The sequence below is a fragment of the Naegleria lovaniensis genome (genome assembly GCF_003324165.1).
Source record: "Naegleria lovaniensis strain ATCC 30569 chromosome Unknown tig029, whole genome shotgun sequence".
NCBI classification, from domain to species: Eukaryota; Heterolobosea; class Eutetramitea; order Acrasida; family Naegleriidae; genus Naegleria; species Naegleria lovaniensis.
Window position 1 is genome coordinate 65,195 of NW_025407851.1, and position 13,193 is coordinate 78,387.

At 36.2% G+C, this 13,193-nt stretch overlaps 7 protein-coding genes across 7 annotated transcripts; 4 read left to right on the forward strand and 3 right to left on the reverse strand.

Annotated features, from left to right (window-relative positions):
• Positions 1 to 230: 230 nt before the first annotated feature.
• C9374_007347 (uncharacterized protein) lies at positions 231 to 758 on the reverse strand (the record flags this gene model as incomplete). The annotated part of the gene is made up of 1 exon (XM_044697302.1): positions 231 to 758. One exon carries the CDS (start codon positions 756 to 758, stop codon positions 231 to 233), a length of 528 nt encoding a protein of 175 aa, XP_044546470.1.
• A 121-nt stretch (positions 759 to 879) lies between these two features.
• Positions 880 to 2,334, reverse strand: C9374_007348 (uncharacterized protein; the record flags this gene model as incomplete). Its single annotated transcript, XM_044697303.1, has 1 exon — positions 880 to 2,334. One exon carries the CDS (start codon positions 2,332 to 2,334, stop codon positions 880 to 882), a length of 1,455 nt encoding a protein of 484 aa, XP_044546471.1.
• Positions 2,335 to 3,586: 1,252 nt separating this feature from the next.
• On the forward strand, positions 3,587 to 6,589 carry C9374_007349 (uncharacterized protein; the record flags this gene model as incomplete). The annotated part of the gene is made up of 1 exon (XM_044697304.1): positions 3,587 to 6,589. The coding sequence occupies one exon, from the start codon at positions 3,587 to 3,589 to the stop codon at positions 6,587 to 6,589; it is 3,003 nt and encodes a 1,000-aa protein (XP_044546472.1).
• Positions 6,590 to 6,968: 379 nt separating this feature from the next.
• C9374_007350 (uncharacterized protein) lies at positions 6,969 to 9,617 on the forward strand (the record flags this gene model as incomplete). Its single annotated transcript, XM_044697306.1, has 2 exons — positions 6,969 to 7,189; positions 7,520 to 9,617. 2 exons carry the CDS (start codon positions 6,969 to 6,971, stop codon positions 9,615 to 9,617), a joined length of 2,319 nt encoding a protein of 772 aa, XP_044546473.1.
• Positions 9,618 to 9,868: 251 nt separating this feature from the next.
• Positions 9,869 to 10,309, reverse strand: C9374_007351 (uncharacterized protein; the record flags this gene model as incomplete). Its single annotated transcript, XM_044697307.1, has 1 exon — positions 9,869 to 10,309. One exon carries the CDS (start codon positions 10,307 to 10,309, stop codon positions 9,869 to 9,871), a length of 441 nt encoding a protein of 146 aa, XP_044546474.1.
• A 246-nt stretch (positions 10,310 to 10,555) lies between these two features.
• On the forward strand, positions 10,556 to 11,407 carry C9374_007352 (uncharacterized protein; the record flags this gene model as incomplete). Its single annotated transcript, XM_044697308.1, has 1 exon — positions 10,556 to 11,407. One exon carries the CDS (start codon positions 10,556 to 10,558, stop codon positions 11,405 to 11,407), a length of 852 nt encoding a protein of 283 aa, XP_044546475.1.
• Positions 11,408 to 12,341: 934 nt separating this feature from the next.
• C9374_007353 (uncharacterized protein) lies at positions 12,342 to 13,130 on the forward strand (the record flags this gene model as incomplete). The annotated part of the gene is made up of 2 exons (XM_044697309.1): positions 12,342 to 12,696; positions 12,781 to 13,130. The coding sequence occupies 2 exons, from the start codon at positions 12,342 to 12,344 to the stop codon at positions 13,128 to 13,130; spliced, it is 705 nt and encodes a 234-aa protein (XP_044546476.1).
• Positions 13,131 to 13,193: the final 63 nt, after the last annotated feature.

Consider the following 13,193-nt stretch of genomic DNA (forward strand, 5'->3'; position numbering starts at 1 on the left):
TTTTTTGGTAATATTTCTAATGATTGTTTTCTTCTCATCGTAAAATGAGCACACAGCATTTCATCATCAAGAAATACCATTATTATTCTCCCACATTACATGATCACAATTTTTCCTACGTATTCCCACACAGGAAAAAGCATCATTGGCTTCAACCGATCCAATTACAAATTTCATGCAAACAATAATTTAATATTATCAGAATTTTATTTAACTATTATTATGTGATTTCAATTTAATCGCATCATCTCGTCAATGGTATCAATATATTCTTTAAATTTGTCCCATTCATCCTGACTCATGGCAATACCCTTTTTTGTTGGCTTATCTTCATAATACTCTCTAATGTGTACATATTTCTGTCTTCTATATGTATTCACTGTGATTCTCTTTTTTCCAGTAAACATGATGACATAATCTCCATTATCAGCTTTTACATATTTCGGAGCTGATGATTCTTGTTTCGATTTCTTGGTGACTGGTTCATCGGAACTCGTTGATGATGCAACTTCGGAGTGAGTTCTCTTTTTTTCTTCCTCTTCTTCCTCAGCACGATTGACTTCTTCTTGCAATATTTTCTTGAGTGCATCTTTTTGTGACGAAAGAGAAACTCCTAAATCTTCCTCCAATTTTTCACGTACTGCTTTCATTGATACTGGATTATCATCATCGTGTTCATTGACAATTTGACGAACTTTTTTGCGAAGAATTTGTTCGCTGACAATCGTTGGTGGAGGCTGTGATGAATCTTTAGGCATTTTTTTGAATGGCCAGACACGATTTCTTTATCCAATTGTTTTGAAAAAGCACTCCAACACCAAGTAACATTCGAATTGTTGTTGTTTATGAAGGAAATGGTACAAAACCAAACTCTTTGAGTTAAATGACAAATTGTTTCTTGTCTGTAACCAATTCACTTCTTCCATACCACTCAAATTCACCAAACAAGTTATCAAACTTGCCCAATTGTAAACTTTGCAATCTAAAGGTCACTCGAGGTCCAATTTCATTAATTTTAACTCCTTTCGTGACAGTTACTGTCTTTTTCGCGTGGTTCTCTACTCGTTGAGAAATGTCATCTTCATTGGCAATTTCTTCTTCACTCATTTCATCCTCTTCATCTTCATCATCACTTTGTTGAATATCCATTTCATTGTTCACAACTTTCAATTGCTTGTTCAATTTCTCAATTTCTTGTTTCACGTTTCTTGCCAAATAGACATCATCTCGATCATATTCTGAATGATCATTTCCCTTATTCTTTTCATCAACATCATAGAATTGATAAATATGATGTCTAAAGAATATAAAATCACGTTGATTGTGGAGCGTTACTACTCTTCTTCCTGTGAAATTAGGTTTTTGAGGGAACATGGCTTGAAACATTCTTGCCACTCTATAACCCAAACGTGTTGTAAAATTGTTCAATATCAATTCTGGATAGTACTTTTGGCAATAATCTCTATCAATTTTAGCTTGAGTAACATTTCTCAAATCCTTTCTTAATTTGGGAAATGATAATCTAAAAGTAGCACTTGGTCCATGAGGTAAATGAATTAATAGACAAGATGAAGGTTTGTTATTACGTTCACCAATGACCATGACATCGGTGTAGTCATTCTTTTCGGCATATTTCAAAACATCCTTCACGTAATATTGTTTTCTTCTCATGAAAATACTATTTGGAATACAACTCAATAATTCCTTAATAAATATCATTGTAAATTTAGATGCTGATTTAGCCTTATTCAACATGGCATTATACTGAGTGGTAATCAAGATTTTTGGCTCTTTTCCATTCTTGAAATATTCTTCAAATTCATCCATATTCTCTTCTTCTGCCAATGTTTCTTGTTTTGCTTGTTGAACTTGTTCATTGAAATTCTTAATATATTCCAAATCATTTTCAGGGTGATAGTTAGTCTTGTATGGAGTGATGATTGAGGGATCATAAATTCTTTTGTCTTCTTGTGTTTTTGGTTGTTGAACTGGAACTCCTAAACTTCGACGTTCTTTTCTGTTTTTACTTTGTAAAATTCTTTTTAGTTTTCGTTGTTTGGTCACAATTTCATGTTTTTGATCTGAATTTTTGATATTTCTAGGATTAATTCTCAAGAGCGGATATTGATCTGTTAATTCAGCAGGTTTGATATAGGGTTGAGAAGGAGTAACATCAGGAATGATCTTTGCCACTTGATGAATATTCTTCTTGTTCTTTTTTTTGAACAATGCTGCCGAGTCTTTATCGTCCGATGCAGTCTTCATGTATTTTGCAATGTTGTAATCGGCACGTTTCGTATGGCCATGTTGATTCTTGTAGTAGTGGTCTTTCATTTTGTATAATTGATTGACATCGGTAATGACTGGAGTGGTGGTGGTGGTTGGAGTTGATGTAGCCTTGTTACTACCTTACCCAATAGAATGAAACATTCTCATATTTAAATTATACAAAACAAGGAACGAATCTGTAAGGATGATGCAAATCCAGGTGTCGTTACCCAGAGTGACCGTGGCAGCTTCCTCAAATCAAAAAGGAACATTTACTTTTGAAACTTGGTGTTGAATCTATAGCATGTTGGATTTCAAATGAAATAATTTCAAAGAAACTGAGTGTGCCATTGTTGTGTAACGCATTTCTTTTACTTCCCAATGTTTTTGACCACTTACACACACATCATGCTATTGAATCCTTCTGTTTTCAATAGCATTCAACCTCTCGTCTCACGGTCACACCTGGATCATGGATTATATAATTACTTTATTTAGGTATTTCCATAAATTACAAATTACCTCAAATATTTCCTTCCCTTTCGAACGGTTTCATAGTTCGATTGTTGTCTTCAAACAACTACAAACACTTATATAACACCTTTTTCAAACGGCTGATTTCTTGAAATGTATAATTGTTTTGTCACGTGCTTCACTCTTAACATCCATTGAACATGGTCAAGTGTTCTCTTTTGTGTCGACACAAACAAAAATCAACAACAACCTCTCCAGTGTGTGTGTGAGTGTACTCTCATCTTGACAACATCTTGCAAAATAATTACATAGCATCACATAAACTCGATTCTAGACGTTGTTAATATCAATTGAGTACTCTTTTCTCTGTAAGATTGCACCTTCACGAGTGGAGCCTTCGATTGTAAGAGTAGTCATTAAGTCTCGGGCATATATACTGTAAATACCTTTCCGAACGCACACACAACCACTTCATTTTACAACCAAATATTTGAAATTAGTTTTCTTTGTTTACAATTTGCAAATAGTGAACAAATTTTGAAACAAAATATCACACCCTTCTCATAAATCAACAACAGGTGAGAGATCACAACAAATTCTCTCACACAAGCTTTGCCTTTGATCAAAAACTTTCAAAAGCATTGAAAAGTCTCTTTTCAGGTGAGGGTCTCATTTTTGCCCACTTTCACGGTTACTATTTTAGAAACCTGAACGAATTAACAAGGAATCCAATACGAGAGAAGAATTGTTGTCTTCGAAACGTTCGAGTGCGTACTGATATTGATCTTCTTTACACATCTTCTTCTTCAATACAAACGAAATTCCTGGTGTCACACACAAGAAAATGTCAACAAGCCATATATCCTTGGGTTCAACAGCATCAACAACCAACAAGAACAACAACCATAACAATAATAATCAGTATACTTCTCGAATGAAACAATCTCATCATTCATCACACTTGTCCGATCAACCACACGCTCATCATCAAGTCGCTGCAACCACATCAAAATATTTTGTTTCATCTTCGGTTTCATCTCACACCAGTAATGGAGTGGTGGTGGTGTTGAACCATTCTCATCCTAACAGCAACAACAATCATAACTACCATCAACAACACATAATGAACAATAATGGAATTCCTCCACCCTCTTATTATGCCTCTATTAACACTATGAATGGTGTCACACCTTCACAACAACAACCACTACTCCATCATTCATTAACTGTTGAATCACAGATGATTGATCATGACGACAATATTCAAACCACGATGATCAAACCTACACTAACAAGTCACAACAATAATAACTCTAACTTGATTTATTATTCAACAATCTCTTCTAATAACAATCATAATCATAACAACAACAACAACAACAACGCATGTACTAACTTGACGTCTTGTTCTGATCATCATCACCATGGCAGCTCTCATACTCTTCCACTCGTGAATCATCATCAGGACAATAATAACCACAACTCATCAATGGTCAATAACAACAACAACAATAACAGCAATAAGAATGCAGTCCTACCTTCTTCAACAACAACAACAACGAAACAACAACAACAACCCATTCCATCCACATTGAAACTATCACAACAACAACTACCACTACTCCTCACTCTTCAAAAACAAATCGTTCAAAACTTTGAATTTGATACTCCAGCCTCACGTTACAAAGTCACAGATATCATTGGGAATGGAACTTATGGTGTAGTTGCCATTGCATTGGAACAAGAATCACAAGTGCAGGTGGCTCTTAAAAAGAATATTCGAGTCTTTCCAAACTCAACCACTCAACAACACAATTCTTCCAATGACAAGTATGCTGCGTTTAATAACAGTGGAAAACTTCATCAATTAAGAATGTTAAGAGAACTCAAAATACTTCATCATATGAGATCATGTCCATATATTGTAACATTGAGAGACGTTCATGTACCACCCAGTGTTGATTATTTAGAAGATATTGAAATGGTTACATCACTCATGGAGGCTGATTTACGTGATATATTTGATAGTGGACAATATTTGTCTCCAAAACATATCAAATGGTTCATGTATCAAATTGTACTCTCAGTGTATTATTTGCAAAAGGCTCACATTCTTCATCGAGATTTGAAACCTGAGAATGTGTTACTCAACTCACAATGTGATGTTTCAATTTGTGATTTTGGTTTGGCGCGAGGATTTTACAATTCGAGAAGAACAAGTTCAGCGACTACTACGACTGTTACTGGCAGTGCTGCTACTACGATTGTTGTTACTCCTACTGGTGCTGCTGCTACTGCTACTCTTTCTACTAGTGTAGGCTCAACAACAACAACAACAACCAACACCACTCCAAGTCAAATCGATCCAATGACTCTTGTTGAGAATAACACTCGTCTCTCTTCCAATTATGTCGTTTCGAGATGGTATCGACCACCTGAATTGCTCACCAATGCTCCTCATATTTACAACAAGACTTTGGACATGTGGAGTGTTGGTTGTATCATGTATGAATTACTCTCAGGTGCTGGTGAAGTTCTTTTCAAAGGTACAGGATCTGTGGATCAAATCAAGAGAATTGTCAAACAATTGGGAACACCCAATGTTGAGGATTTCAATGGATCTGACTCGGCACGTGATTTTGTATTCAACAAATTACCTTTTTATCGTCGAAGATCCTTCACAAAGAGATTACCTGCAAATACTTGTCCAATGGCCATTGATCTCATGAAGAGAATGCTTGTATTCAACATGTATAAGAGAATTACTCCTGAAGAAGCACTTTTACATCCCTACTTTAGAGAATTCTATGATGTGAATGATTTGAATGTGTGTCCAGAGATGAAACCATTCGACACGGCATGGGAAGAGGACATGTTCACCAGTGAAGATTTAAAGAGAGAAGCCTATGATACTCTTTGTGAAATTAAGAAACAAATCTTGATGGAATTGACAACTAGTACGACGACCATGATGTCATCCAAAGAGCAGCAACAACAGCAACATGATAGGACTACCTCAACGACTGCCTCAACGTCTGCTGCTACGACTGGTACTACGACTGGTACGACTGCTACTACAACCACCACCAATAATGATCCATCATTGGGTGAGTTTGGTCATGACCATCATGATGATATTATGGATCATTCCCATTACCTTATTGAATATGAACATGAGGATTTATCGACTAGTCTTCGTGATGAAATGATGAACCCCACCATACATAATAACCACCCTGGTGGTGGTCGTGTCTCAACCTTAGAGCATTCTCTAGAAGATTCAACGAGCCTGCTGATGGATCGTACATCTACTACTACTACTTGTAACTTCAATCATGAACACGAATTGAACACATTGAATGATGACAATGTATTAACAGTATCCTCCTCTTCGTCGTTGTCACATCCTCCTGTTGTCATGTCCAATAACATGACTCATTATCATTCATCCGATCAACCTGATTATTCATCCAAATTTGATCTCTATTTGACATCTAACCCTGGAATCAACAATATGAGTGGAGTTGGTAGTGAGAATGATGACGATGTGAACATGGATCGTGTTGATGATATGATGTCACTTTCAACTCCTGTTATTTTGAATCAACCCTTACTTCATGTGAATTCATATGAAGAAGAATATCCCACAACCATTCCCTCTTCTACTGTGATGAACACCAATGGTACCATTTCAACATTGACAACCTCAACAACCTATCGATTCAATTCGACTCATGGTAAATCTAGTGTGAATTCAGCAGCAGCAGCATCGAAACAACATTCACTCGTTTCAACATTCTCACCGCCCACTGTTGTGAATATTTCCTATCAGACCACTCGAGTGTAGCTACATTCATAAGAAGAAGACATATCACTCGAATTCGTGCTTAAGGATAATTTTTATTTGGCAATGTGAGGCTCAACAACAATCATCCTAATAATGTCGTGTCGTGTGGTTTGTGCATCACCTTGATGGTTTTACTTTCAGTACTGTTGATTGAACCTCCTCAATGATGGAACAACAACAAATAAAATTCATATCATACAACAAGCATTCATTCTTGTGTGCTACTTTAAATCGATGAGCGTTCTTCTTTAAAATTGAATTTTGTCTTCGCTCGTTGTGTCGTGAACTTGATTACAACACACGCTTGTTGTTCCAACGATACCAAGCATTTAAAAAAAATCCCTCTCGTCATCATTCTCTCTGGTTGCCGACTCTCATCATGCCTTTCTTTTCAAGTATTATTGGCAAGACCGATGCCAAGAAGGATCTCGACAAAATGGAGAAGGGTACTACCACCAGCGGTAGTGCATCTAAACAGGAAGCTCCTGATTTTGAGACCAAGTGGAAATATTTGCAACAAGGCTTTAACAAACTCATTGATTTTTTGAATACCAACATGTCCAAGCCTTTCAATAACGAAGAATATGCCGAGTTATATACGTAAGTATTGAGAGGTAAAATGTATTCATCACTGATCAATATGATGACGATTATTATCGCGATGATGATGAACTCCAAATTCTATTTTTGATTTTCCCACTATCATGATCTAAACTCATGGATGTACAATGATTCTACTATTCCTCTTCCGTAATGTACTCGTTGATCGATCTCGTGCGTTTATTTCAATAACACAATTAATTTTGATCGACTTGCAAATTTTCATCCTTTGATAACAACAAAATCATCTTTCCTATGGGAACTCCCTCATCATTCTCCTCACTCTACAACATCCATTATACAACAACAACAATAACCTCATAATAATAGTACGGTATTCAACTTGTGTACACAAAAAGTAGATACCAACAAGAAGGGAGGTGCTACTGAATTATTGTACGATCGTTATAGAACATGTATCAGTGATTATTTGAAGCAATTGGTAGTTGTTGCTCTCAAAGAAAAACAAGGTGATGGTCTCTTGATGGAGGCAGTAAAGAGATGGCGAGATCACCAATTGGTTGTTCGTTATATGGTTAAATTATTTAACTATTTGGACAGATACTATACAAAACATAACAATAGAGATGATCTGAGAAGCGTTGGATTGAAATGTTATCAAGAATTGGTTTATGGAAGTATCAAGAAAGATATGGCTCATGCTTTACTTGATAAAATTCACAAGGAAAGAGAAGGTGATTTAATTGACCGATCCATGATGAAAGATGGTATTACACTCTTCATTGAAATGGGTTTGGGAAGTTTGAACGCCTATGAAGAAGATTTTGAACGTAATTTGTTGTCTGAAACACAAACCTACTACAATATTCAAAGTTCAAAATGGATCGCTGAAGATTCTTGTCCTGATTATATGAAAAAGACTGAAGATAAATTAGAACAAGAAGAAAGGAGAGCTGTTTCATATCTTCACCAAAACACAAAGGCTAAATTGATTTCTAAAGTTCAAGACGAACTCATTAGAAAGCATCAAATGACACTTTTAAACATGGATGGTTCTGGTCTTGTTGCTTTGTTAAAGTCTGGAGACAAACAAGAAGATTTGTCAAGAATGTATAACTTGTTTGATAGAATTGATTCATTACAACCAATGGCAGAGAAAGTTAGAGATTTCATCACTGAAGAAGGTGTTAAAATTCATTCCAATCAATGTCAACAGGAAAATATTGATGCCAAGTCCTATGTTGATGAATTGTTGAAGTTACATACAACCTATTCTAAATTGGTTACCAATGAATTCAAACAAAATCCACTATTTTTAGAGGCTTTGAAAGACGCCTTTACTCACTTTGTTAATCTTGAAGTTGTAACTGCAGGTGAAAAGAGTAGAGCCTCCACTGCTGAATTGATTTCAACTTATTGTGATGCTGTCATGAAAGAAGTTGATAAGGTTGGTGAAGAAAACTTGGATGCTCTCTTGGAAAATGTTGTGAAATTATTTGGTTATTTGAAAGATAAGGACATGTTTATGGCTTTCTATAGAGAACATTTGAGTAAGAGATTGTTAGTAACCAGTCGTTTGAATTTGGATGCTGAAAGATCATTCATTGGAAAACTCAAGATGCGTATGGGTATGTCCTTCACCCAAAAATTGGAAGGTATGATCAAGGATAAGAGTATTTCTGAAAACTTGAGAAATGACTTCAAGACCTATACATCAAACAAGTCCATTGCTTTACCATTTGAATTTAACCCTGAAGTTTTGACTCTTGGTTGTTGGCCACAAATGAAAACAGACAAGATGACCATTCCACAAGATTTAGGTATTTGTTTAGATGCTTTCAAAAAGTTCTATGATTCCATTACACAACAAAGAAAGTTAGATTGGATTCACTCTCTTGGTACAGCTATTGTTACTGGACGTTTTGCATCAGGTACAAAGGAAATTTCCACGAACACTTATCAAGCTTGTATTTTGTTATTGTTCAACAACCAAGCTGAAATGACATTCCAAGAAATTCAAAACTCTTTGAACTTGCCACCAACAGAAGTTAAGAGAAATTTACTTGCGTTATGTGCAACAAAGGCAGCAAACATTTTGAACACAGATGGAAATAAGAAGGTTATTAATCCAACTGATAAGTTTTCTGTCAATGCTGATTTTGAAAGTCCTTTGAGAAGAATTAAGATTCCAAACGTTGTGGTTCAAGTGACTCAACAACAAAAGCAAGAAATCAATCAAAAGGCTCAAGAAGAAAGAAAATATGTTATTGATGCTGCTCTTGTCCGTATCATGAAGGCCAGAAAGGTACTCAAATATCAAGAACTCATGACAGAAACTATCAAACAATTGAGCTCACACTTCCTTCCTGATCCAAAGTTGATCAAGAAGAGAGTTGAAGATTTGATTGCAAGAGAATATCTGGAACGTGATGCCAAGGACAGCAGCACCATTCAATATGTTGCTTAATTGTACAACAACAACAATACTCTTTGTGAAACATAATTTATAAAGTTGCCATTCTTTTTGTTCTTGGAGGAGTTGCAAACCAGTGAGTGTGAATGGCACACAAGAAGAAGAATTGAAACATTCTTTTCACCAAGCCAGAGATTTTCGAGCTCCAGTGGGCTTCCTCAGCATGTAGTGAGTCCGTAACAGAAGGTTGGATGATGATCATCATGATGGAATACATGCCTCAAAGTATCCACAGCAGCACCAGACTATTTCACCTTCTCTTCGCTCTCACTTTCTTCACTCTCATACATTCTTTTCCTTTTCAATTCTTTTTTCCTCTTCTTTTTCTTTTTTTCTAATAACCTTCCTAATCGAAAGAGTAATTTCTCTTCTTTATCTTTAACAAAATTAATTAATTCGTCATCTGAAGAATGTCTACTCGATTTATCAATTTCAGCATACTCTTGAATACCATCTTGAAGTTTTTTCATAAATTCCTCCTCTGTCGGAATTCCATCATCGTTGTTGTTGTCAACTATTGATGGAGATTCTTGTGAATGCTCAATGAATTGTTTTGATGACGAATTATCTTGGACCAAGATATCTGAGGATTGTTTCGAGGATAAAGTTGATTCGGAATTCTTTCCGATTGGTTCTTTGGCTAACAACTGTTGTGTGACACACGCCGCTGTTACTGATTTGGACATTTTTTTACATTTGATTGAAGGTGATACGATCGGAAACAAGTTCAGGAGCGAGCTTTTGCGGTGTTTCATTACTTGATCGAATTCCTCTCATTTCATTAACACCACCAAGTGCCACTCAGGCTCTCTTGTCTTGAGCCATCTCTTGTGCTGGACAACATGGTTCTCAACAAACAACAATATTCAAAAAAATCCACCAACAGAAACACTTGATCAGTTCTCATCACACCCAACAACAACAATAATACCATGTCCGATTCAAGCCTTATATCCTTCATTCAACCTTCGCATCTTGAAATCGTTGGTCCCACAAAGAATGTAGCCAACACGGTAGAAGGTCTCTCCCACGAGAGTTGCATGTTGGGAGCGAGTGCAGATTTTGCAACCCCAAAACGTAGTATCACTGTTCACTTCTCTCGTCCCTTTCTTTTTAAATATATTGAAATGAAACCTCATAAACAGTTTAATTGTTGTCAACAACAATTCAATGGAATTGATATTTATTACAAATCCATGGAAACGAATGAATGGATTGAAATTGCTACCGTGAAAGATGCCAACTCCGATGATTATTTGTATCGATTGGATTTGGGTGAATTTGGTCTCATCACTCAAAGTTTCAAATTAACTCGATTCCCAAGTGAAAATGTTTCTGTTGGAATGATGAAATGTTATGGTCGAGATGTACTTGTGAATCATCAATATCAGCAACAACAACAACTACCACCTCCATCCATCATGAGTGCTTGCTCTGCCACAACAACAACCACCACCACCACACCCTCTTCCAACTTGTTCAATCACATGCCTACAAGCAACATTCCAATAATGAATCCAATGATCATGAACACATCTCATGTTACACCTCAACAATACCCTCCAACCATATCATCGTCGCCTTATGGTCATATCCATAACCCCATGGTGTACAACAACCACTCGTCGTATGGTGTCGTCAATCATCAACCATCTTTACACCAAACTCAGCCACAAGGGTTCATGCAGTACGGTCACAGAACTACAACCAGTATGGGTATGATGAATAATCCTTATTATCCTCAACAACAACCACAATATCAACCTTACCCTCCTTATCAATGATGAATTATGAGTTAAATGGTTTAATTATTGTAATTTGTAAACATTGTGCATACAATGTATTGAATGGTGCAAGATGCACCTTACCAAATACAAACCTTATCGTTTTGAATCTACTACTGCTGTTTAAATATTGGAATACCTATTTATGTCTATTTATGAAGCAAGGAACAGTCAATCATTTTTTCCTAATATGAAAGAGAATAGCAAGAACGATGTTTTTTCGTCCAGAAATGGCGATATTTAAATGGGTGGGAGGACGGAGAATACCTTTGACTTGAGAGATGATTCATGCATAATATAAAAAAACAACCGCTCTTAATTGCTCTCTCTGACAACAGTGACCATGGGCAACAAATTGTCAACTACAACCTCCGCACATTTTACTTCACGAAATTTCATTCATAAACGATTAAGGAAAAAGAATATAGAGTTAACAACGTGGAACATTGACGACAATGAACTCTTCAATCCTCCTCCAACTCCCACTTTATTATTTCCATCTTTAATAGAGTCGGCAACTTCAAGTCGAACAAATACTCTAAATTCCATACACTCATTCACCACGACAGATATCGATTCAAATAGAGATGGAACAACATTATCTACAGTTTCTTCAATGGATACTTTCGGTTCTGAAGTTTTCAATAACTATACAAGTTATTCCATTGTGTATTTGAAAAATTCTTTAACGCAACAATCATTGTAAATATTGAAGAACAACTAAGGCTTCCTCAGTGAAACACACAACACCAATGAGATCCAAATATACTCCTCCTTGGTCAACAACTTGAAAACATCAACATGCGCTTGATGACAACACTCAATACACGTGAATGAAACTTCTTCGTGATCTCAAGAATCCACAAACTTGGTTTTTGCGTGCGTATCAATAAAAACGATGCAACTTTGTGATTTGGCACTCCTAGAAAAAAATATGGCTTCCACACAAGTTGAATTCCCTTCCGAGAATCCTCTCGGTTCTTGCCCAGGCTTTGTAAGCAAGCCTTTATCAGGAACACCCACAACGATGGGAGTTATTATTCTTCAGGAATGGTGGGGAGTGAATGAACAAATTAAAAACAAGGGAATTAAAATTGCCAATGATCTCAATGCAACAACAATCGTTCCTGATTTATATAGAGGAAAAGTTGCTATTGATCGGGAACAAGCTGGTCATTTGATGACTGGTTTGAATTGGTCTGGTGCTATTCAAGATATTTTGGGATCAGCCAAATATTTGAGAAATGAAATGGGATGTAAGAAGGTTGGAGTAGTTGGATTCTGTATGGGTATGTATTGAACAATTTGTGAAGTCATTGGGATCATATTATTGAAAATCAAATGTTTTATTGAACTTGCAAATATTATCTTAGGAGGTGCATTGACATTGGCTGCAGCAAGTACACAAGACGGAAGTGAATCATCACTCATCAATGCTGCATCTTGTTTTTATGGAATTCCCCAAATGGATGTTTCGAAAATTAAAATTCCAGTGATTGCTCACTTTGGCGAGTTGGATGACGCGATTGGATTTTCTGACATTGAGTCAGCCAAGAAATTGCAAAACAGTTGGACAGAAAATGGCGTGAATGGAAAAGTGTATTTATACCCAGGGGTTGGTCATGCTTTCACTAATGACAAACGTCCAGAAGCTTATAATGAGGAGGCTTGTACATTGGCCTTGCAAAGAACGTGTGACTTTTTTAGACAATATTTGCAATAAACGCAATTGATATTAAAGATTTGAGTCGTATTTAATAATTGTAATAATTTATCTCAAAAACGT